Raw genomic sequence first — 22501 nt, 5'->3', positions numbered from 1 at the left:
CAGCCCCCACCTCCTGCAGCAGAACCCAGGGGTCCCATGACTGGTGGGTAGAGCCCCCCCACTCCTGCCGCCCTTGCACTCACGGCAGCCGGCAGCAAGGGTCTCGTCGGCACCATCAGCGCAGTCCTTGTCGCCGTCACAGAGCCAGCGCTCAGGCACGCACACGTAGGTGCCCGGGCACTGGAAGGACCCAGCACTGCAGGTCGTCAGGCCTGGGGTCAGGGGGCAGAGGTCAGCGCCTGCTCCCACTACTAGGCCCACGCCTCCTCCCAGGCCAGGTGTCCTCGCCGCCCCCCCGTGCGGCTCTAACCGCTGCGCCCTGCTCCCCTCCTGGGCCTAGGAGGAGAACCCAGGCATCAGGCCCCTCCACCCGCTCCGGCAGCGCTCACGGCAGTGGGTGCCCTCGTCGGAGCCGTCCCCGCAGTCGTCGGCGCCGTCGCACACCCACAGCTTAGAGATGCAGCGGTGGTTCTTGCACTCAAACTGCACGGGGTAGCAGAACTTGTCTGCGGGGGGGAGAAGGCATTAGGGCCGTGCCAGGTTGGGCCAGGGTCCCCCAGGCTCCCACCTTCCAGAGATCAAAGACCCCCTACCCCCAACTTCTCATGATGCCCCTTGCTGCCCCAACTCCAGGCACTGCAAGGGTCCTCCAAGCCCTTTCCACAATGCCCTGCTTCATCTCCCCCCACCCCCCCGTCCTCCATGCCCTTCCCACAATGCCCAGCGCAGCTCACTGCAGTGGGTCTCGTCCTCGCCGTTCTCGCAGTCGTCCTCCTTGTCGCAGGTCCAGGACATGGGGATGCAGCGCCCGCTGGGGCAAGCAAAGTAGTTGGCCGGGCATTTGGGCTTCCGCATGCCTGGGGGGAGGGGGGCAAGTGATGTCATAGGAAGGAGCACCCCTCCCCCATGGTCCCTTGCATGCACAGCTTTGCCTGCCCCGCCCCCCCGGCAGCCTGAGCCCCCCAGGCTGGCAATACCCCCCTCGTACCAGGGCAATTGCGCTCATCGGAGTAGTCACCGCAGTCATTGGCGCCGTCACAGACCCAGGTCGGGGCGTAGCACAGTGACGTGTGCTCACACTGCTGGAACGTCATGCCCTTCACCCCCAGCTTAAAGTAGCTGCTGCAGTCGGTGGCGGCTGCATGGAACCAGCCCCGGGGCCCAGTGTGAAGGGTGGGGCCTGCTGGGGCCCTGGGCACATGCACACGTCACACGCACATTGTACACAACCCCCGCACACCATGCACAGAGCACACAAGCCTCCCAGAGCAGTGCAGATCAGGCACGGACCACCCATGTATTGTGCAGGGAGCACGCACGCTTGCACATGGGGCACATGCACAAAAGCACCATCCACACATGCATGGGGAGCGCACATACACAAAAAGCAAATACACACACATGGAATTTATACATATGCACATAGAGCGCACACACAGCTCACAGGCACTGCAGATGGAGAGCACACATGTTGTGCATGGAGCACACGCACGTCGCAGAGTGGTGCGCATCACGCAGAGCCCATGCATCACCTGCACAGCACATGTGTACCACAGGTGGCGCACGCCCACATGGACTGTGCACACACACACACAGAATAGACACATCACATACAGAGCCCACGCATCGCCCACACAGTGCATGCACACCTCAGACAGAGCATGCCTATATGGAGTGCACATGCATAACAGAGCTCATGCATCGCCTGCACAGTGCATGTGCATGGAGCATGTCCACATGGAGTGCATACGCAGGTGCACACAGAATGCATATGCACACTTGTGGAATTCACATGCATGTACACAAAACACACACAACTCAGACATGACAGACAGCGCACACACATCATGCATGGAGTGCAAGTGTGCCCCACATGCATTACACACGAACTAACAGCACCTCCAAAACTCCCATCCCCTACAATGCACAGGCCCCCCACTCCTTTCCCACTCCCACCACTCCAGGACCCGTTCCTGTACCCTCCTGGGGTCACATCCAGCCCCTGGCTCTGCCTGCCCTGCACCTCCTGCCGGCCAGGGGTGCCCTGCAGCCCCCTCTCAAGTGTCCACGTCCCCACCACACAGCAGCAGCCACATCAGGCCCACATGGAGGCGCAAGGCATGGGCTGGGGGGTCACAGGAGTTCGGGTGCGCACTCACTGCAGTTCATCTCGTCGGATGCATCCTCACAGTCGATGATCTGGTTGCAGCGGCTCGAGTTCCCGATGCATCTCCCGTCACGGCACCGGAACTCCGTGGCAGCGCAACTGGTCTCTGGAGGACAGGGGGTAGCAGAGACCAGTGCTGTGAGCTCTTCACTCACACACACGTGCTCACATGTGCATGCATGCTGCCCTGGGGACAATGCACCACGGCCAGGCACACACGTGCCATGACCCCCTGCACACTCATGCGCAGATGCACACACACTAACCCAGGGCCATGCCCTTCGCCTGCTTCAGGGCACATGTATGTACACATCTGCACACAAGACATCCTCATGCAAGCCCGGGTGTGCACATATGTGGACACCCCACCCGAGGGGATATATTTGCATGTGGGATCTATGGCATTAGCAGCAGGAAGCAGGATGCTTTGCTCCTGTCATGTGGCTGAGATGGAGGCCTGCCCAGGCACCATGGAGGCTCCATGCCCATGGTGCGGGGCCACCACGGCCTGCCTGGCGGGGAGCAGGAGGCACTCACTGTTGCATGGGACTTCATCAGAGTTGTCACCACAGTTGTCGACTCCATTGCACCAGTCACGCGAGGCCACGCAGCGCCCGTTCATGCAGTGCAGGTAGCCCTTCCTGCACTTGCGGCTGCCTGCAGGGGTGGAGGAGGGGCACTTGTAGGAGGTGTGGGGAGGGTTTCAGGGTCCACGGGCCTCCCAACCCCCCTATGAGTGTCTGTGAGGTAGGGGGGAATAGCTCAGGTTAAGCAGCCCCTCCTGCTGCATTGCCCCCACCCCTCCCCCCGAGCTAAGTTGGAACCCGGGAATCTGGACTTGCAGATCCCTCCTGGCTGCACCCCCAGAGCAGGATGGGACCCCCGAGTCCAGGCAGGGCCTTACTGCAGTAGGACTGCTTCTCATCCGACTTGTCCTTGCAGTGGGCAACGCTGTCGCAGGTGAGCGCAAAGTCAATGCAGTCGCCATTGCCACACTCGAACTCCTCGTGCGCGTTGCAAGTGGAGTTGGGAGCTGCAACGGAGGCACCAAGCACCAGGTGTCAGCCACCAGCCCCAGCCCAGCCCCAAGCTCCCATGCGCTCCCTCCCCTGCACTCACCTTTGCACGTGAGGTCGTCCTGTAGCACCCGATCGCCACGGCATGAGCAGTTCACTTGCCCCCGGGGTGTGAGGAGGCACAGGTCCTGGCAGCCCCCGTTGTTCACACGGCATGGGGACAGCTCACCTGGAGGGGGTGCAGGGTATGTATGTGGCCAGGGGATGTCCAGCATCCCTCCAGGCCTGGGACACACTCCCATCGAGGCCCCCACACCCTCATACTCACCCCTGAGCCCCCCACCCTTGGAGACAGTCGGGGAGAGAAGTGACACAGGCTGGGGGGGCAGGTGGCAGAGCCACCAGGGCCAGGAGGGGGTTGGTGGGGCAAGACCCCCTGCACCTACAAGGGGCAGCACTGAGGGCAGATGGGCAGGGGTATATCCCTACCATGCAGGGAGACAGGAGAGGGGTCAGGGGTGAGGGTGCCCCCGCATGCCCAGACTCACAGCTGTTGGTGTCGTTGGCCACGGCAATGATGCCCATGGGCTGCTGGGGGATGTCGACACGCAGCAGCCGCATGTCGGAGCCCATGTGCTTGTTGGCGCGCTGCACGGCACGGCGCACCCAGTCCGTCCAGAAGATGTAGTCGCTGTACACGGCCAGGCCAAACGGGTGCACCGGCTCTGACTTCAGGATCACCTGCCCCAGTGCCCCACAGCACCATCAGCACCACGGGCTGGAGGAGGGGGCAACCCCTGAGTCCCAGCCCCCCGCACCCCATGACTCACATAGCGGTGGGAGCCATCGTACTCGCAGCGCTCAATCTTGTCCAGCGTGGCATCAGAGAAGTAGAGCTTCTCAGCCTGGTGGTCGATGGCCAGCCCATTGGGTGTGCGGATGTCCTGGTCGATGATGATGAGGACGTTGGCGCCTCCCAGTGTGGCCCGCATGATGCTAGGGTGCTGCTCATTCCAGTTGGTCCAAAACATCAGGCTGGATGTGTGGGGGGGGGAACACGGGGCTGAGCCAACCTCTGCCAGGACAGCGGGGGCCCTTCTTCTCCCCAAAGGCATCTCCAGCACCCAGGAAGGGTTTGTCCCACCAGCTGTGTGGCCAGGAGCTGGGGCCTGGCTGTGGCACCCCCCGCCGCCCCACTTACTTCTGGCACTCATCCAGCACGAAGGCACGGGGGTGGTCGTCACTCGACATGGTGATGACAGTCTCGCGCTCGAAGGCGCCCACGCGGCTCTGGTCCACTGTGTGCCGCGTGATGGTGGACGTGGTGTAGCTGGTCCAGTAGAGCGTGTCCCAGCCCCGGTGGTAAGCCAGCCCCTCCACTGAGCCCACGTCTGGGGGGCAGAGGGGAGGGGTGAGACGATGGTACCTGCCACCCCGCTAGCGCCTCCCCTCCATACTGAGACTGATGCCCCAGAAGCCAAATTCTGCTCCCGGCTGCACTGGTGGAAGCCGGAGATCAGAATTGGGCCCCCACGTGCTCTTGCAGCCGTGACCTTTGGCCTCAGAAGGTGTAAGTGCTATAGCCTGTCTGGCCCTTGTGAACTACCTTGCACAATGAGCATGATGCACATGTGCAGGTAACTGGGAAAGACACCAGGCAGGAAGCAGGGAGCAAGCACCAGCCTCTGTGTCCTGGGCACCTTCCTCATGAGCTGCCTTGCACTGTCACACAACTGGTGACAGACATGGACACGAGGAAGGTGCTGTGCAGGGAGCTGGAAGTACGTGCTTGTCTCAAAGCCCCAGGGACCAAGGGCCCCACTCCCTACTGCCCAACCCACACAAGTTCCCTCACACTATTGCACGATGGGCATGAGCCTTGGGCACAAGGAAGGTGCCATTCAGGGAGCTGGCAAGCACTAGGAACACTCCCACTTCTCTGAAACCTGGCCTCCCCAGGCCCCGGAGGTCAGGGAGCAGAGGGGATGGGCGCCCTCACTCTCCACGATGGTCTTGCGCCCGGTGCCATCGTCGTTGATCTGCTGGATGTTGCCAAAGTGGATGTCGCTGTAGAAGATGCGGCTGGCACCCTGCACCCCACCCTGGTAGTCAAAGGCCAATGCGATAACGTTCTTCATGTGCTCGGCGTCTTCGAAGGGCTTGATGGGCGCGTTGAGGTTGGTCTCGTCCGACAGGTGTATGCTCTTGAGGATGGTGCGCTCCGAGTAGAGCAGGTAGCCGTCATAGTCGCGGCAGCTCACACCGTCCTCGGCCAGCATGCCGTGGGCGCACGCGCATGTTCGCCGGCCCCCGCCCCGGAACAGGCACAGCTGCTCGCAGCCCCCGTTGCTCTGGGCACAGATGTTGGTGCCTGTGGGGAGTGCAGCATGGCATCAGAGCAGGAGAGGGAGCCGGGCCCGGGCATAGGCTGAGAGTGCGGGCGGTGTCAGCGGTCCCGGGGAGCAGCCAGGGCCTTTGGGCTGTGAGTGAGGGGCGGTGCATGGGATGCTGGGGGTGACAGTGTGCATGTGATACTGGGGGTGAGAGTGTGCATGTGATACTGAGGGTGAGTGTGATACTGGGGGTGAGAGCATGTGTGTGTGATTCCATGTGTGCAGGACCATAAGAGAGCATGGGAGATACGGGGGAGACACGTGAGAGTCCATGTCTAATGCTACATGCAAGATCTGTAGTGCGTGTGTGGCACAGGGCATGTGTGAGAGGGTGGGTGAAGCTCCAGGGAAGGGAGTGTGTGACTGTGAGACATGCGGCGTGTGTGTGTGTGTGTGTGTGTGTGTGTGTGTGTGTGTGTGTGTGTGTGTGTGTGTGTGTGTGTGTGTGTGTGTGTGTGTGTGTGTGTGAGAGAGAGAGAGAGAGAAGCCGGGGCAGGGGAGGGGAGTGGGTTGACTGTGAGACGGTGCACATATAACTCCAGGGCTCTACAGTGTAACTGCGAAACACAGAGTGAGTGTGTGTTTCTGTACATGAAACTCCAGGGGTTGTACACGTGAGTAGGAAACATGGTGCATAAGTACATGCACACGCGTGTGTGAGAAACTCGTGGGACGTGGGGAGCGAGTGTGTGCATGTGAGAGACCCTGCCTGGAAGTGAGGGAACTCCATGTGCACAAGAGCCAGGCTGTGCACATATGCACATGTGACAGGTGACATATGCACCCACAAGGGCACGTGTGAGGGTCACTGCTTGCCTCATCTGCAGTTCCAAATGCCTCCTCGAGCTCTGCCGTCCAGCCAGTGCCAAGGCACAGGAGAGGACCCCTACTCAGGGGGCTGCCATGCCTGCCCCAGCCCCAGGACCCCCTGCACCAGCCCCAGGACCCCCTCTCGCCGGCCTCCTGCGCACCCTTCTGCCGGGCCCGGTTGAAGACTTTGATGTCCTTGAGCTGGACACCGATGCCTGTGCGCAGGGACACCGACTCGGTGGCATTGTCTTTGCTGCCCCTCTTGATGGAGCCGTTCGCATGGGTCCTGCCGGGGAGGGGGAACACAGGTGGGCACTGAGTATGGTGTACCATGTGCCCCTGGGACCACCCCCTGCATGCCCCACGTCCTGCGAACCTCCCGGACATCAGCCCCTGGGGGTGGAGGACTCGGGAAGCTTACCGGTCACTCCAGTAGATGTAATCCTCGAAGACAGAGACAGAGAACATGTCCATGTTGTTGCTGGCCAGCACAACCTCCCGGGCCTCGCCCGTCTCCAGGTCGATCCGCTCGATCTTGTCTGTCCGGGCATCGCACCAGTACAGTTTCCCATCCTGGCAGGGGCACGGGGCAGGGGTTAGAGACCCCGATGCCCTTCGCCCCGAGCTGCGCAGCCCCAGCCTCAGCCACATCATGCACGCGCCACAGGCACCCTGGCCCACCTCGTAGTCCACGGAGATGCCGTTGGGCCAGCTGATGCTGACGTTGACCAGCACAACACGCTCGGAGCCATCCAGGCGCGATCGCTCGATGCGGGGGTACTGCCCCCACTCCGTCCAGAACAGGTACCTGTGGGCAGGGGACGCGAGTCACCCGCTGCCCCGCCGAGCCCCAAGCCCCCAGCTCTGGGAAGAGAACCCAGGAGTCGTCCCAGCCCCTGGCCTGCCCCTGCTTTAGCTCTCCCTCCCCTGATGCCCAGAAGAGAACCGGGTCCCATCCCCCACCACACCGCTGCCTTACCCCTTCTCTGGGTGCACAGTGATGGCCCGTGGCTTGTCCAGCCCTTGGGAGATGACCACATAGCGGAAGGAGCCGTTGAGTCGTGCCACCTCGATGACATCAAAGCCCTGGTCCGTCCAGTAGATGTTGCCTGCGAGACACCAGTGGGTACCATGACAACCCCTCCCAGGCCACATCTCACCCCCACCCCACCCCAACCCCCGGCCCTCACCTGCGATCCAGTCCACGGCAATGCCTTCCACGCGCCCAATGCCATTGGTCACCACGTCCTCGCGCCATGTCTGGTCCCGCTTGGCCCGGCTGATGGTGCTGAGCCCCATGTCCACCCAGTAGATGGTGTCATTCTCTGGGGAGGGAGGGTGTAAGGGGCCAGGCCAGGCCCAATGGGGGCTCTGGGGGAGGCCCACATGCTGCTAAAAGGGCGCTGGGGGCAGAGAAGGGGGCTGGCGGGGGGAGCAGCAATCCGCCTTGGTGTGGCTGACACCTGCCCCCAGCCCGGACCATGCCACTAGAGCGGGGGAAACTGAGGCATGGCACCAGGGGTCGGGGCAGAGCAAGGACCAGAGCCCAGGTGTCTGGGCTGAACCCCACTGGACGGGGAGCTGGCGAAAGGGGGTGCTCTCACCTGCGTGGAAGTCGATGCCCACGGCCAACGAGGTCCCGGACACAGGCACCAGCGCGTCCGACTTGTCGTTGGGGTCCAGGGGGATGCCGCGGATGCCCTCGTGCACCGAGTAGAGCAGGAAGGAGCCCACACCTGCAACATGTGTGTGGATGCTGTCAGGGGCCAGGGTCATGGCCCAGGGCTCTGGCCCCCACATGCCTGGGCCGTACATGGCTAGCACCCCAAGGAGTGGGCACGCGTCCCCCGAGGCCACAGGAGGGGCAGCCATGTGGTGCCTGTGATAAGAGGACACCCTGCTCCATGATACACCCCAGCCCCTTGCTGCTCCTGCCATGTCTCCATCACAGGTGGGCAGCAGCAAGACAGATGGATGCTGCCATGGGACAGACCGCCCCCCACTGGACTCCAATCACAGAGGGGCCTGGGAAACACTTTGCAAAGGTCCAAGGACACCCACTGGTGCCCCCCCACACCCCCGCCACGCGGCAACTGTGCAACTGTGAGCAGTCGCACCAGGCACCAGCAGAGGGCAGCAGTGCTGCACCAGCAAGGTCGTGCTCACACAAGAGCCCAGCCGGGAGGGGAGGGGAGGGGAGGGAAGGGGAGTCCCAGTGGGTGCAGGGGGGGCTCTCACCCTCGCACGACTGCTGCCCACTCTTGAGGCTGTAGCCGGCCGTGCACATGCAGGCGCGCGTGGTCTCCGACGTGGGCAGGCAGAGCTGCGAGCAGTCCCCGTTGTTCACGCTGCAGGGGTTGGTGCTGGCTGCAGACGGGGGCAGTAGGAGGCTGAGGGGGGCCGGGAGGGGGTCTGCACCCCCACGAGCCCCCTCCGCACTGCTGGAGCCCCTGCACCCTTGCACCGGCCCCAGGACTCCAGCAGCACCAGGCTCCGGGCTCTCCAGATGCCCAAGCCATGGGTATCATCTCTGGATGCCCCAGCTCCAGGCTCTCTGGATGCCAATAGGGCCCCTGCCCCCCACTGGCCCATCTCCCTCCCCCAGTACTCCCCCAGTGTCCCCCACTCACCCTGCTGCACACTCTCATCGTACACCTTCATATGCATGACCAGCGTGGTACTGTTCCTCAGCACCACGGCGCCTGTCCCGTCCTTCTTGTTGCAGATGCCCACGCGCTCCGATGCCTGGTCCGCCCACCACAGCTTGTCGCCTACCCAGGGAGGGGAAAACAGGGGATGTGTCACGAGTGGGCACAGCCTCAGCACCCCCCTTCACCCCCCGACCCGTGTCTGGTGCTCACCCATGATGGCCAAGGCCGTGGCCTTGCTCAGCTGCCCCTTCATGGCATCCAGGACCTCCAAGCTGGTGCCATCCAGGTTGCAGCGGTTGATGGTGCCATTGCCGGAGCTGATCCAGTACAGTTTGCTCTCGGGGTAGTCGATGGCCAGGCCTGCGAGGCAGGGGGTGGTTATGGGGAGCAAATACAGAGCAGGAGGCAAATACAGTGCGTGCCACTCTCCCAACGGGCTGCGCAGGGCCTGGTGCGAGATAGTGGCTGCTCCCCACTCAGCCCCAGGGAGACAGGCAGGACCTGGGGCACCCACGGGAGGGGGGCAGGGGCTGGCGGGGTGGGGTCCGTACCGACAGGCGCCTTCTGGTTGGTAAAGAGGAGGCTGCGGTTGCTGCCATCCATGTTGGCCACGCTGATGTTGTCACCATCAGTCCAGTACAGCTTCCTGCATGCGGTGGGGACCGGGTTAACGGGGGCTGAGCTGCGCCCTCGCAGTGAGCACTGAACTGGGGGTAGCGTGGAAGCCTGGGCACACGTGTGGGTGTGTGTGCATGCGTGCTGGACAGCAACATGTCCCCCTCTTGCCTGGACATGTGTGGTGACATGGGAGCGACGGCCTGCTGACCTCCTCATGCCGCACATGTGCAGGGGGCTCCACCCAGTTCTTGCATGGATGTGCACACACACACACACACAGAGGCACATATGCACACACACATGTGCACAACAGGACTACAGTCATTTCTCTCATACATGTGTGCACACACACACGGGACCACATTTTATTCACACATGCACAGAGGCACACCTGCACACGTACGTGTGCACACATAGGACTGTACTCATTTCTGTCACACACACATGAGCACATGGGACTGCACCCATTTCTTGCACACATGCAGATATACACATGTACACACAGGACCACCCATTTCCCTCTCACACATGCGTGCCCACAGAGGCACACATGCATGCATGCATATGAGTGCATGGGATTGCACTCGTTTCTCTCACATGTGCACACTCACATTCCCACTGACACACATTCACATACAGCAGCGCAAGCCCTGTCTCTTGCACATACCCGCACTGACACACCTGTACTGAGCTGCAGCCTGTTTCTGGCACACGCACACATTCGCACACCCCCTCCCACACACACTGCCCTGCCACCATCTCTCACGTATACACACACCCACACTAGCACTACCTGAGCTGCTGCAGCCCACTTTGCTCTTTCGCGTGCAAGTGGTTGCACATGTGTGTGTAGCCAGGCATGGGTGCACCCCCACGCAATCACACAGTGGCATGCACATACGATCACACCCACCCACACCCTGTCATATACAGGTGCAGGCCACACGATTGAGCACATACACACACAGCTGGTCACACATGTGCACTTATACACACATGCACACATATGTAGTCATGCATGTGCACATGCAATCAGTTGTGCACACTTGTGTGCACAATCTGGCATGTGTGCACATACACCATCAGCCATGCACATGTGCATGCACATGCAAAGTTGTGTGCATGTACACACAATCATTCTTGCACGTATGCCTGCACTTGCAATCAGCAGTATGCATGTTCATGCACGCACAATCACACACAGCTGTATGCATGTGCATACACAGAATCCCAGAGTTGCGCACATGCTCTTGCACATGCTCCTGCACACACAATCACATGCACAGATGGACCCAGGCTGGTGTCCTCTGGCCCAGCCCCTCCCCATGGGCACATCCTCAGCCCCGCAGCCCAAAGCCACTGCCCCTGTGGCCCGAAGGTCCAGGCTGGCAAGGACTCACCCACGCAGGGGATGGACCACTAGGCCGTGGGGCTTGTCCAACCCCTGGATGACAGCATTCTTGAAGGAGCCGTCCAGCCGCGCCACGTTGATCTGCTTCTTGTTGGTGTCATAGCTGGTCCAGAAGAGGTTCCTGGAGACCCAGTCCACGGACAGCCCGTGGGCGTTGGGCAGGTCTGCAAGGCAGCGGGTGCAGGGATGCATTAGCGGGGCCCCCCAGCCGCCAGCCAGGAGCAGAGCATGCTGGGAAACCCTGGGCAGTGACATCACAGCGCATGGTGGAGGGGGCAGGCTGCACCATGGCCACTGGCCCGTGGCCCTGGTGTGGGAGGAACTGGGTGCAAACCAGGCCATGGTATCAGGCCCTGTGGCCCAGGGTGGATAGGGCAGGCTGCACTGTGGCCTCCTGGGGCGGAGGGAACCAGGGATAGCCTGCGCCATGGTATTAGGCCCCGTGACCCACAGTGGAGGGGGCAGGTTGCACCATGGCGGCAGTCCCCAGGGTGAGGGAAGCCATGGGCTGGCCGTGCCATGGTATCAGGCCCCGTGGCCCAGGGCGGACAGGACAGGCCACACCATGGCGGCAGTCCCCAGGGCGGAGCAGACTCTGCTATGGTATCAGGCCCCGTGGCACCATGGTGGAGGAGGCAGGCTGCACAGTGGTGGCAGACCCAGTGGCCCTAGGGTGGGGCAGGCCATGCCGTGGTACCAGGCCCTGTGGCCAGGAGAGGCCACGCTGGCCCCAGGGGCCAATGGGACTCACCTGCAGAGACCACCGTCTCGACACCAGTGCCATTGATGAAGGCACGCTTGATAGCCTGGGTGCGCACGTCAGACCAGTAGATGCGCTGCTCGCGGGCGTCGTAGTCGACCACGGTGACGTTGTCGATGTCAGGCACCGTGAAGGAGATGATGTAGTTGTAGTAGGGGCTGTCCACGTCCACACCACGGATCTCCATCTGCCGCGCGTACAGCAGGAACTGCCGGAACTCTGTGCGGGCGGCACGGGGTCAGCGAGGGGGACTCCCGGCCCGTGGCCCGGGGGTGTCCCTGCCCCGACCTCCATTCTCAGCTCCCCCATGTCCCGGGACACTGGGCAGGCAGCGGGGGCTGAGGGTGAGACCAGTGGGCTGAGCCTGGACGCCTGGGCTCCCTCCCATTCCAGGAGGGGAATCGGGTGTGGGGCCGGGGCCTGGATGCCTGGGCTCTCTGGGAAGGCAGTGCGAGTTAGGGGGCGAGAACAATGGGGCTGGGACCTGGATACCCAGGTCCTTTCCCCAGTCGAGCCAGCTCTAGCGAAGCCCCCTTCCTCCTCCCCATCTCTGTCCCACAGGGTCCTGGCAGGCTCCTAGGGCTGAAGCTACCCCCCACCCCCAGTGCCCTCCAGACCCCCCCCGCTACCGTAGCATGTGGTGGTGTCCTTGTCCAGCTTCATGAGATGGGGGCAGGCACATGACAGCGTCCGGTTGTAGTTGATGAGGCAGAGGTGGGAGCAGGGCCCACGGCCCCCATTGGCCTCGCATGGGTTGGGGGCTGCCATGGGGGCACAGTGGTGAGACCTCGGCCCAGCCCCAGGCCCCTCCTGTCCCTTCATTTCCATCTGAGACATCCCCCAGCCCACCCAGCACCCCCTATTCCCATCTGAGCCCCCCATAGACCTCCTAACTCCCCCATTCCCATCTGAGACCCCCCAGCCTGCCCAGCACCCTCTATTCCCATCTGAGGCCCCATTCCCAGGCCCACAACCTACTCCCACCAGGGCCCATAACTGGAGCCTGAGCAGGGGGATCAGGTCTGAGCCCTCGGGGGTATCAGGGGTCTCCAAGCACAACAGGGGTGCTCCCAGCATGCACTGCTCCACCTGCCATGCCCTCCCTCCCCCCAGTGCGGGCGGTGCATGCTCACCCAGCGGCTGCCGGGAGGGGTGGTAGACCTGCAGGTCGAAGGGTTGTGTGTTGGTGCGTTGAACCACCGTCACGTTGTGGCCTGTCCACTTGTTGGCCTTGGCCAGGGTGTTGGTGCGCCAGTCGGTCCAGTAGACCTCACCGCCGTACAGGGTCACCGCAAATGGGTGTGACAGGTACTCGTGGCCCCGCAGCACCTCCATGTGCCCCGTCCCATCATACAGCGCTGAGTAGATGGCATCAGACCTGGGGAGTGGGCGAGAGACCCAGCAGGGATGGAGAAGGGTTGTTAGGGACCGGGGGAGGTCTGAGACCTGGCAATGGCTGTGTGGGGCTGGGCAGGGACTGGGGGGTCTGAGACCTCTCCAGGCTTGGAGGGGGGCCGGCAGGGACTGGGTGTGGGGGTCTGAGACCTAGCAATGGCTGCAAGGGGCCGAGGAGGGACCAGGAGGGCCTGCGACCCAGCGAGAGCTGCAGGGGGGTGTCAGGAACTGGGAAATGGGATCGAGACCAAACAAGGGCTCAGGGCAGAGGTTAGGCAGGGGCTGGGAGGTCCCAGCTGAGCCTGCTCCAGGGCCTCGGGGTGGGTGAGCAGCCATGGAGGATCCCAGGTGGAGTGGGGGGGCGGCGAGGCAAGGGTTGGGGGCAGCACCAGGGGTCAGGGCTGGTACCTGGCATCGATCCAGAGGATGCGCTTCTCCAGGTAGTCAACGGTGAGGCCGTTAGGCCACCCCCCCGAGCCCGTCTCCTTATGGATGGTGCGCCGGCCTGCGCCGCTCATGGAAGCTGCCTCAATGCGCGGCAGGCTGGCATCCCAGTCCGTCCAGAACAGGATCCTGGGGATCAGAGGACACCGAGGTCAGAGATCACATACCACCCTCCACCTCTCCCCACAACTGGATCCTGGCAGGCGGGGGCGTAGGCACAGAGATTGGAGATGAAAGAGCAGAGGTCACACCATCTCTCCCATGGGGAGGGGGCCAGGGGGCGCCCAGGAAGACAGTGGTACAGCAGTGGTAGCTGTGCAGACCGTATCCCTCCCTCCCTGTTGCCATGGTCCCAGGTCCCAGGCCCAGCATCACTGCTGGGGCAGGCTGGGGGTGGGGGTGGGGGGTGTCAGGGGCTTGGCCCACCCGTAGCGGGGGTCAAGGGCGATGGCGCGGGGGTGCTCGATGTCGCCAGCCAGCAGCGTGGTGCGCATGGTGCCGTCCAGCTTGGCCACCTCGATCTGGTCCAGGTTGCTCTCCACCCAGTAGATGTTGCCGGCGATCCAGTCCACCGCCAGCCCCTCGGGCGTTGCCAGCCCATACTGGATCACCACCTCAAAACTGGTCAGTGCTGTGGGGGGGACTGGGCTGTCAGCACCCCGAGGGGCTCCGCTCCACCCCGGCCCACCCCGTCTCCCTGCACTGCAGTATGGGACCCCCGAACCGCGGAGGTGCCGGCAGCAGTAATCGTGTTAGGCTGGGCTTTGTGCGCTCGCAGCTGCTGGGCTGTAATTACCATTAGGGGCGCGCCGGGGAATGCTAATTAACGCCTACATAATGAGCGGCCGCCGGGAGCAGAAAGGTATCATTATATGGGGCTGAATGAGCCGGCGGTGCAGCCGGGGGGCTCATTATATGCATCCAGTCCCCCCAGCCTGCCCCGTGCCCGGGACGTCCCAGCAATGGGGGGCCCTGGGGCAACGCACCCCCATTCTCCAGCAGTTTGCCCCGGTAGATCTTGTCCTCCACCACGTCGGTCCAGTACAGTGAACTCTGGTTGAGGTGGAAGTCGAGGGCGATGGTATTGCGCAGGCCGGGCACCAGCACGCTGTAGTCGCCCTTGTGCAGGTCGATGCGGCGGATCTCGTGGCGGTTGGAGAAGATGATGAAGGGCTTGAAGGGGTCTGTTGGGGGAGACGGGAGGTCATGGGGAGGTGGTCCGAAGGGGCTGGAGGGATGGGCCAGCAGCACAATGGGGACTTTGGGCCCAACCCGTGGGGGCAGAGCAGGGAGGTTACAGTCAGCCTTGCTTTGGGCCCCCTCCCCCGCCGGTGCCCCTCACTTCCAGCCTGCAGCCCCCTCCTCACATGACTCCCATTCAACCCCCCTTGTCTCTACAGCAAGGCCACGGGCCCTGACCTCCCCCTGCACCCCCAGCTGCTCTCGGTAGGAAGAACCTCCCCAGCCCGGGCCACCCACCACCCCTTGCCAGTCCTTCCCGGGCGCTGGGAACAGAGAGACCTTTCTTGTGCCACCCGCGCCTGCCAACAGCAGCCGGGAGCAGCTCCCGCACAGGCGGGGGGGCTGTGCCCTTGGCAGGGGACAGGCTTGGTCCCCCCGCCCTAGGCCGGCCAAGACCCACTGCAGGACTGGCCCCAGCTGCCCCCAGAGGGGCACAGCCCCCACCCCCTGGAGGCAAGAAGCAGGGCGCAAGGCCGATGCGAATACCCTGCTTAGCATTCGCTTGGAACGAAGCCACTGCCAGGGCAGGCAGGTGCCAGGAAAGAGCCCCCCCCACCCCCCCATCACCCCGGGTTGCGGGGGAGGGAACAGGACAGGGGAAGGACAAAGGAGCCGTCCTGGAGCTGGAGAAGGCCCCGCGCAGGGCAGTGCAACCCTGAGTAACCCTGCAATGGGGGGTGGGACAGTCCCAGGTGCCCCCGCTAAAGCACACGTGGCCTTGCTGCCTGGCGTAAGCACATCCAGTGCTCTGCATACGCACTGTGCACATGCACCCTGTCCTTTGCACACACGCAGCTCCCAGGCCTGTGCGACTCTGGGCACCAGCTGGGTGTGGCCTGGCCCAGTGCTGGGTGCCCGGCGCTGCACATACCCAGGCTGCGGCAGCTTTCGCCGTCAGGCTCCAGCATCCAGCCCTCGTAGCAGGAGCACTTGACGTTGAACTTGTCCTGCTCGCACTTCTGGCTGCACTTGAGGTGCTTGGCACAGTAGCTCTGGATCTGGCAGGTGCGGTTGTCGGTGCCCAGCTCCATGCCCAGTGGGCAGGAGCACACAATGCCCTCGCCTGGCGCTACTGTGCAGTTGTGGCTGCAGCTGCCGTTGTTCAGGGAGCACTGGTCTGCATGGGGGGGCAGAGCACCTGTTCACATCCCTGGGACAGTGGGGAAGGACCCAGGTGCCCCCCAGCCTCTGCCATGAAATGCCTCTTCCTTCCTGGTCTGGGCACAGTACCCAAGCTTCTGGGCGCTGAGACCCACCTGCTCTAATCACAGCTCCCCCCGCACCCGGGAGAGACCCCGGGAGTCCTGGGATGAGACCCCGGTCCCCTGCCAGAGCTGGGAAAAGAACCCAGGAGTCCTGCGTCCAGACCCTCCCCTGCTTCCCTGCCCCGTTCCCCAGCCCCTTCCCACCGCTCCAGCCCAGTCGCCCTCAGAAGAGAACCCAGGTGTCCAGTCCCCTCAAAGAGGAAACCAGGCATCCGGTGCGGCTCACCGCAGAGCTCGCCCTCGTCAGAGCCGTCGGCGCAGTCGTCAGTGCCATCGCACAGCTTCTCGGGGGGCAGGCAGACAGTACTGGCATTGGCACACGCGTGTGCGGGCGGCTTGCACGCCAGCGCCTCACAGCTCTCCTCGTCCGAGTTGTCCTCGCAGTCGCTGTCCCCGTCGCACACCCATGCCTTGCTGATGCAGCGGGCTGTGGGGGGTGGCAGGTCACAGGGGAACATGGACACCCCTCCTGCCCCTCCCAGGAGAGCCCCCAGCCCTGGTGCCAGACCACCCACCCCCAACCCTAGCAATACCTGAGTCCTTGCAGCCGAACTTCACATTGGGGTCGCAGACGTGGGTGACACCCTCACAGTTCTTCTCATCCGACGAGTCCATGCAGTCGGTGTCGCCATCACAGCGCCAGCGCATGGGGATGCACAGCCCGTCCAGGCGGCACTGGAACTCGTCCGTGTGGCAGCCTCCGGGCGGGCGTGTGGCTGGAGGGGGCAGGGATGTTATAGGGACACCCCAGGCAAGGGGCATCCCAGGACCCCCCAGATCTCTGCAGCACCGGAGGGGGGGGTCCTTGCTGCCGCTGCCCTGCTCCATCCATGTGATGTGAGTCCCACATGGCCAGGGCCCTCACCCCCACCCTGTGCTGAGCCCTGGATAACTCATTGCACCCCAACACTGCCCCAGCTCAGACGGGCCGGGCTCAGCCCCGGAACCCCCTCCCTCAATGCCCAGGAGCTTTGCAGAAAGGTTGAGGAGGGGGCTTCACCCTGGGGACACTCCCCAAGCCCTGGCCTGCCCCACAACCCCTAGCCAGCCCCTCCCTGCCCCACCAAAAGCTGAGCTGAGTCCCAGCTAACTCACTGCACCCCCAGAGCCAGGCTGGGCTCAGCCCCACAGCCCTCTTCCCTCAATATCCAGGAGCTTTGCAGGGGGGGGTGAGGACCCCAAAGCCCTGGCCTGCCCTACAACCCCCAGCCAAGCGCCTCTCCAACTCCCCCCCAAAGCTGTGCTGAGCCCCAGGCAACTCATTGCACCCCCTGAACCAGGCCAGGTCCAGACCCGGCCCCTTCTCCCCCCATTTTTGGGGGCCAGGGGGCGTGGGGGGGAGGCACACCCTGGTTGGTGCAGTTGGCATGGGTCTCATCACTGTAGTCGCCGCAGTCATTGTCCCCGTCGCAGGTCCAATGCACAGGGATGCAGCGCCCGCTGTTGCACTTGAACTGGTTGCTGGAGCAGGAGTGGCTGCAGCCGGCCTCGTCGCTGTTGTCCCCACAGTCGTTGTCTGTGGGCGCGAGGAGGGTCAGTGGGCACAGTGGGGCTCCCAGGACTGGGCAGGGTCAGGCCAAGCCAGGCTGCATGTGCCCCACAGCCTGAGCAGGGGGCCTCCGAGCTGCCCCCCACCCCCAAATTTCAGCCCCTGCCCCCCCCATGCCCACTCCCCAAGCCACCCCCTCCCTCCCCTCTCCCCCCCTGCCAGCACAGCAGGCAGAAACACAGAAACTGCATAGATCATCTCATGTACCATGGGGTGGGGGCAGGAAGGGGGGCTCCTCTGCCCGGTTGCAGGGAGCGGAACTGGAGAGGACCCTCTGCAAGAAGGGTCCAGACTGGGGGGGTTGGATCTGGCCAATTGCAGAGTGGCTCGGCCCGGGAGCACTGGCAATGGCAGCTCCTGCCTCAGTTTCCCCTCCTGGGTTGGGGTAGGGGCCTGATCCCTGTAACGTCCCTGCAGAGCTGCTGCTACCATAACATTCCTCATAATCCTCCCCCCTGGAATAGAAAGTATCGCCAGTGCTCCCCAGCGATAGGAGGGTTCACATGTACATGTTCCAGGATCACACGTGTGCCAGGCAGGGGGACAGGGTCCCCGAAATGCCCAAAGCCAGGGGTTGGCCCTGGGGTGCTGGCGGGATGGTGCTTTGGAAGAGGGTGCTTTACCCCCACCAGCTAAAGTCGAGTGCACCCCACAGCCTGATGGACCCTGGCCCTGGCCTGGACTTCCCCTGACCTCACAGCACTGCTACGGCAAGGGAGGGGGATGTGTGTGCACGGGATGCCTGGGTTCTGTGTGTGTGGGTATGTCCTGGACACATGGGTTGGGTGAATGTGTCCTGGATGCCTGCCTGGTTGTGTGTGTGTGGGCGTGCATCTCAGATGCCTGGGTTCTGTGTGCATGTCCTCCAAATGCTTGGGTTGTGTGTGTATGTGTGTGTTTGTGTGTACATATGTGTCCCAAATGACCAAGTTGTGTGTTCGTGTGGGATGCTTTGGATTCTGTGCGTGTTTTGTTTTGTTTTGTTTTTTGAGGGGGGGAGGGGTGTCCTGGGTGTGTGTGTGTGTGCATTCCCCAAACACCTGGGGGGGATACCCGGGTTCTGTGCATGTACATGTCCTGACACATGGGTTGCGTCTGTGGGTGTGCGTGCATCCCAGATGCTTGGGTTCAATGTGTGCATGTCCTGGACGTCTGGGGGGTGTATGTATCCGTGTGTGTCCCAGATACCTGGGTTCTGTGCGTATGTCTTGGACACATGGGGTCCATGTGTTTGTGTGTGTGTGCAAATCTGTCCCAACTGATTGAGTTCAGTGTGCGTGCATGTGTGTCCTAGATGCCTGGAGGTGTGGGTGTGTGGGTGTTTGATTGTATGTGTGGGCACCCACATGTATGTTTGTATGTGCGTCCTGGATGTCTGGGGTGTGTGTGCGCACATATGCATGCACACGTGTACCTGTGCGTCACTATTCCTTGGACCAGGCCCAACACCAGCTACCTCAGGCCCTGCCTCCCCTCATCTCCTCTGTGCCCAGCAGGCAGGAGCCACGGGCTGCGCCGAGATGCCGGCACTGGCCGTGGACCCACCATCATGCCTGACCACCAACACCACCACCCCCCGGGAGCAAGGGCGTCCCAAGGAGGGCAGCCGGGCCCAGAGGGAGGGGGGCAAACATCCCTGAGCACAGAGCAGTGAGGCAAGGTAAGTGCCATTGCCAGTGGGCGGCCACGCAGGCCCAGGGGAGCATGGCAGCACCAGGCCGGCCCGTTTAGGGGGTGGGGGGCACATGGTGATCTATGCACTAACCGGCAGACTTTGGACAGTTCTTTTCGTCAGAGCCATCCCCACAATCCTTCTCTGAAACACAGAAACCAGCCAAGAGACGGGGAAGGGGACACGTGAGGACACAGCACAGACACGCACGAGCACACGGCGCCGCCGGCAGGGCAGCCACACACATGACACGGACAGCACATGGACACGGACACGAGATGGACACGGGCGGGGGGCGGCTTGGGCCAGAGATCAGAAGCAGCAGACGGAGCCTGTTCCCCACTCCCTGGGGTCGGGGGGCAGCCACGAGGCTACATGCATGTCCCTGGCTACAGATGTGGGGGGCAGGATGTGGGCAGCTGCGAGGGGTTTCCAGCTTTGGTCCCCAATCTCTACATCCCCTTTGGACTGAGCATGTGCAGACCTCTCCCCGCCAAAACCAACAACCTCCAAAGCTGCTCCCACCCCCCCAAGCCACCCAGGATAGGGGAGCTCATCTCTCCTGGGCCCCCAGGGCACAAAAATGCCCCCTGCTCGTTAACTTTGAACATTTGTTTGCAAATTAGCTCAGGGAGGGGGGTATGTGCAGCAAATCCTCTCCCCTGACTCTTACCCCAAAAGCCCCTGCCCTCCTGACCCCCAGGGCAACATCTCCCTGCTTCTGATCTGGCCCTGGGCCGGCCGCGTGGGCATGCATGCAGGCACGTGTGCAGCAGGGGCACTCACCGTTGTCACAGCGCCAGTTGATGTTGATGCACCGCCCGTTGTTGCAGGTGAACTGGGTCAGCGGGAAGCAGGTGGGGTAGGCTGAGGGGGCACAGGGAAAGCCTCAGTGCCAAGCCCCCAGCTCCAAGGGACTCTGCCACCCCAGGGGCCTTGTTCCCTGCCCCACACGCCCCTTTACAACCCCAGGTCTCAGTCCCTGCCCCCATGCAAGGCTCCTTACTGCACCCCGCTCAAGCCCCCGCCTGCCGCTCACCGCAGGAGGCCGACTCATCAGATCGGTCACCACAGTCATCGTCCAGGTCGCAGGTCCAGGAGATGGGGATGCAGCGGCCACTGGCACAGGAGAACTGGTTCGGGGGGCAGGTGCGAGCTGTGGGGGTGGGGGCAAGACATAAGTGGGGTGAGCCCCCCCACCAGGCCTAGGCCCCCAGGATCAAGCTGGAGAACATGCACATGCAGAACACAGGCGTCCAGGACACACGCACAGGGGGGCCCTCACCAGAGCAGGTAGAGTTGGACTCATCCTCATTGTTGCCACAGTCGTTGTCACCGTCGCAGAGCCAGCGGTTGGGGATGCACCGGTTGTTCTCGCACTTGAAGCGGTCAGAGGGGCAGGTGTGCTGGTCTGGTGGGGGGACGGGGACAAGGACCCAGAGGCCTGAGCTCCCCCCACAATCAGGCCCACAACCCAGAAGAATTCCCAGAGGAATTAGTCCCATGCTGCAGATGGGGAAAACTGAAGCGCAGAGCCCAGAACAGCAACCCCCCACCCCACCCCAGCAGCTACGCACGGCAGAGCTCAGGGGCCTCATCGCTGTTGTCCAGGCAGTCGTTGTCACCATCGCACTTCCAGCGTTCCTGGATGCAGCGGCTGTTCTTGCAGGCGAACTCGCCCGGCTGGCACTGGGGCGGTGGCACGTAGGATGGGTTGGCTGCACGGGGCAAGAGCATGGGCTGAGCACCAACGGAGCAACCCGGGCGTGGGGCAGGGAGGCCTGGGGTCTGCACGTGCGGGTCCTGGACACCTGTTCTCTGTCCATGTCCCAGATGCCTGGGTTCTGCAGGTGTGTGTGCATGTGTGTGTGTCAGATATCTGGGTTCTGTGTGTGAGCATGTGTGTCCTGGATGCCTGGGTTGTGGGTGTGTGCACATCCGCCAGGCACCTGGATTCTGTGTATGCATGTGTATGTATCTTGGACACGTGGGTTCTGTGTGTGGGCATGTGCATGTCCCCCAGATGCCAGCAGTGTGTTGGTGTGCGTGTGCCCACCTGGGCTCTGTGTGTGTGCATCCCCCAGGTGCCTGGATTGTGTGTGTGAATGTATCCCAGACACGGGTTCTGCATACGGGTGCGTGCTCGCCTGGGCTGTGTGCGTGGGTATGTTAGGAGTCTGTGTGTGTCCTGGACATATGTGTGTGTGTGTGTGTGCATGAGCATCCTGGACACCTGGGTTCTATGTGTGTCATGAGTGTGTCCCCCAAATGTCTGGGTTCTGAGTGTGGGTATGTCCCGGATGCCTGGGTTCTGAACGCAGGCACGTGTCACGCCTGTGCAAGGCGAGTGCACGATGCTCACACCCAGCCCAGGGTCCCAGCCTTCAGGGGGATGCAAGACCCCAGGTGTCGGGGAACCAGCAACATGGTTGGGTGGGGGGAGGGGCAGGTCTGCATGTGCCGACCCAGGGGAGACGCATCAGGGCAGCGGACCCAGGGCTGAGCAGGGCCCAGAGCTGGGCAGAACCCAGGAGTCCTGGCTCCACACTGGGATCCACACACAGCGAAGCGGGGGAGGGGGGGAACTGAGGCACAAGACAGCCAAAACACCTACCTTGGCAGGTGACCGTGTCGGTCCCCAGGATCTGGTCCTCAGCGCAGGCGCAGTGCCGGCCCCGTGGCACTGCCAGGCACAGGCTGCTGCAGCCCCCATTGTTCACACGGCAGCTGTTGGAGCCCACTGCGGCCAGGGAGCAGGGGTGAGCACGGGGGGCACGGCTCCCTGACCCCCCCACCTCCCCGCTACTGCACCGCGCCCCCCATCCCCGGGCACCTTGCTGCTGCTGCGCGTCGTACATGCGGATCTCGAAGATGGGTGGGCGCTCATTGCGCAGCAGGCTCACGGCCTTGCTGGCCTGGTCCAGGCGGTAGATGCTGCCGCTGCGGTACTCGGTCCAGAAGAGGAAGGTGCTGTAGTGACACAGCCCGAATGCGTGGTTCAGCTCTGGCCCCTCGTACACGATCTGTATCGGGGGGGAGACAGCAGCTCGGGGCGGGCTCGGGGGGCATGGGCCCAGGGAGCACCCCCAGACTGGGCTGGGAGCAGGG

The 22501-nt window shown here is 63.0% G+C and overlaps 1 protein-coding gene across 3 annotated transcripts in view; it reads right to left on the bottom strand.

Annotated features, from left to right (window-relative positions):
• The window catches only part of LRP1 (LDL receptor related protein 1), a 78719-nt gene that overhangs the window by 18635 nt on the left and 37583 nt on the right, over positions 1–22501 (bottom strand). For 2 of the 3 annotated variants that reach the window (XM_090055880.1, XM_090055882.1), the window contains 40 exons: positions 22227–22416; positions 22008–22133; positions 20971–21111; positions 20679–20804; positions 20433–20549; positions 20180–20260; positions 19487–19537; positions 17521–17688; positions 16706–16888; positions 16399–16599; positions 15779–16024; positions 14652–14849; positions 14092–14296; positions 13630–13794; positions 12960–13204; positions 12456–12587; positions 11818–12045; positions 11056–11230; positions 9589–9683; positions 9248–9397; positions 9017–9157; positions 8625–8753; positions 7991–8122; positions 7577–7711; positions 7366–7495; positions 7068–7194; positions 6808–6959; positions 6548–6672; positions 5183–5554; positions 4385–4574; positions 4014–4218; positions 3732–3924; positions 3287–3412; positions 3072–3200; positions 2705–2824; positions 2160–2273; positions 989–1138; positions 735–857; positions 390–506; positions 84–212 (listed from right to left, as the gene is read on the bottom strand). In XM_090055880.1, the coding sequence (XP_089912006.1) occupies positions 84–212; positions 390–506; positions 735–857; positions 989–1138; positions 2160–2273; positions 2705–2824; positions 3072–3200; positions 3287–3412; positions 3732–3924; positions 4014–4218; positions 4385–4574; positions 5183–5554; positions 6548–6672; positions 6808–6959; positions 7068–7194; positions 7366–7495; positions 7577–7711; positions 7991–8122; positions 8625–8753; positions 9017–9157; positions 9248–9397; positions 9589–9683; positions 11056–11230; positions 11818–12045; positions 12456–12587; positions 12960–13204; positions 13630–13794; positions 14092–14296; positions 14652–14849; positions 15779–16024; positions 16399–16599; positions 16706–16888; positions 17521–17688; positions 19487–19537; positions 20180–20260; positions 20433–20549; positions 20679–20804; positions 20971–21111; positions 22008–22133; positions 22227–22416 (6262 nt within the window). The remainder of the gene's footprint in view (positions 1–83; positions 213–389; positions 507–734; positions 858–988; positions 1139–2159; positions 2274–2704; positions 2825–3071; positions 3201–3286; positions 3413–3731; positions 3925–4013; positions 4219–4384; positions 4575–5182; positions 5555–6547; positions 6673–6807; positions 6960–7067; positions 7195–7365; positions 7496–7576; positions 7712–7990; positions 8123–8624; positions 8754–9016; positions 9158–9247; positions 9398–9588; positions 9684–11055; positions 11231–11817; positions 12046–12455; positions 12588–12959; positions 13205–13629; positions 13795–14091; positions 14297–14651; positions 14850–15778; positions 16025–16398; positions 16600–16705; positions 16889–17520; positions 17689–19486; positions 19538–20179; positions 20261–20432; positions 20550–20678; positions 20805–20970; positions 21112–22007; positions 22134–22226; positions 22417–22501) is intronic. The other variant, XM_090055881.1, reaches the window with a different exon arrangement.

The sequence above is a fragment of the Crocodylus siamensis genome, chromosome 6 (assembly GCF_052110815.1).
Source record: "Crocodylus siamensis isolate JL-2025a chromosome 6, ASM5211081v1, whole genome shotgun sequence".
NCBI lineage: Eukaryota > Metazoa > Chordata > Crocodylia > Crocodylidae > Crocodylus > Crocodylus siamensis.
Note: the sequence above shows the minus strand (reverse complement) of the source record. Positions and strands in the feature narration are given on the sequence as shown.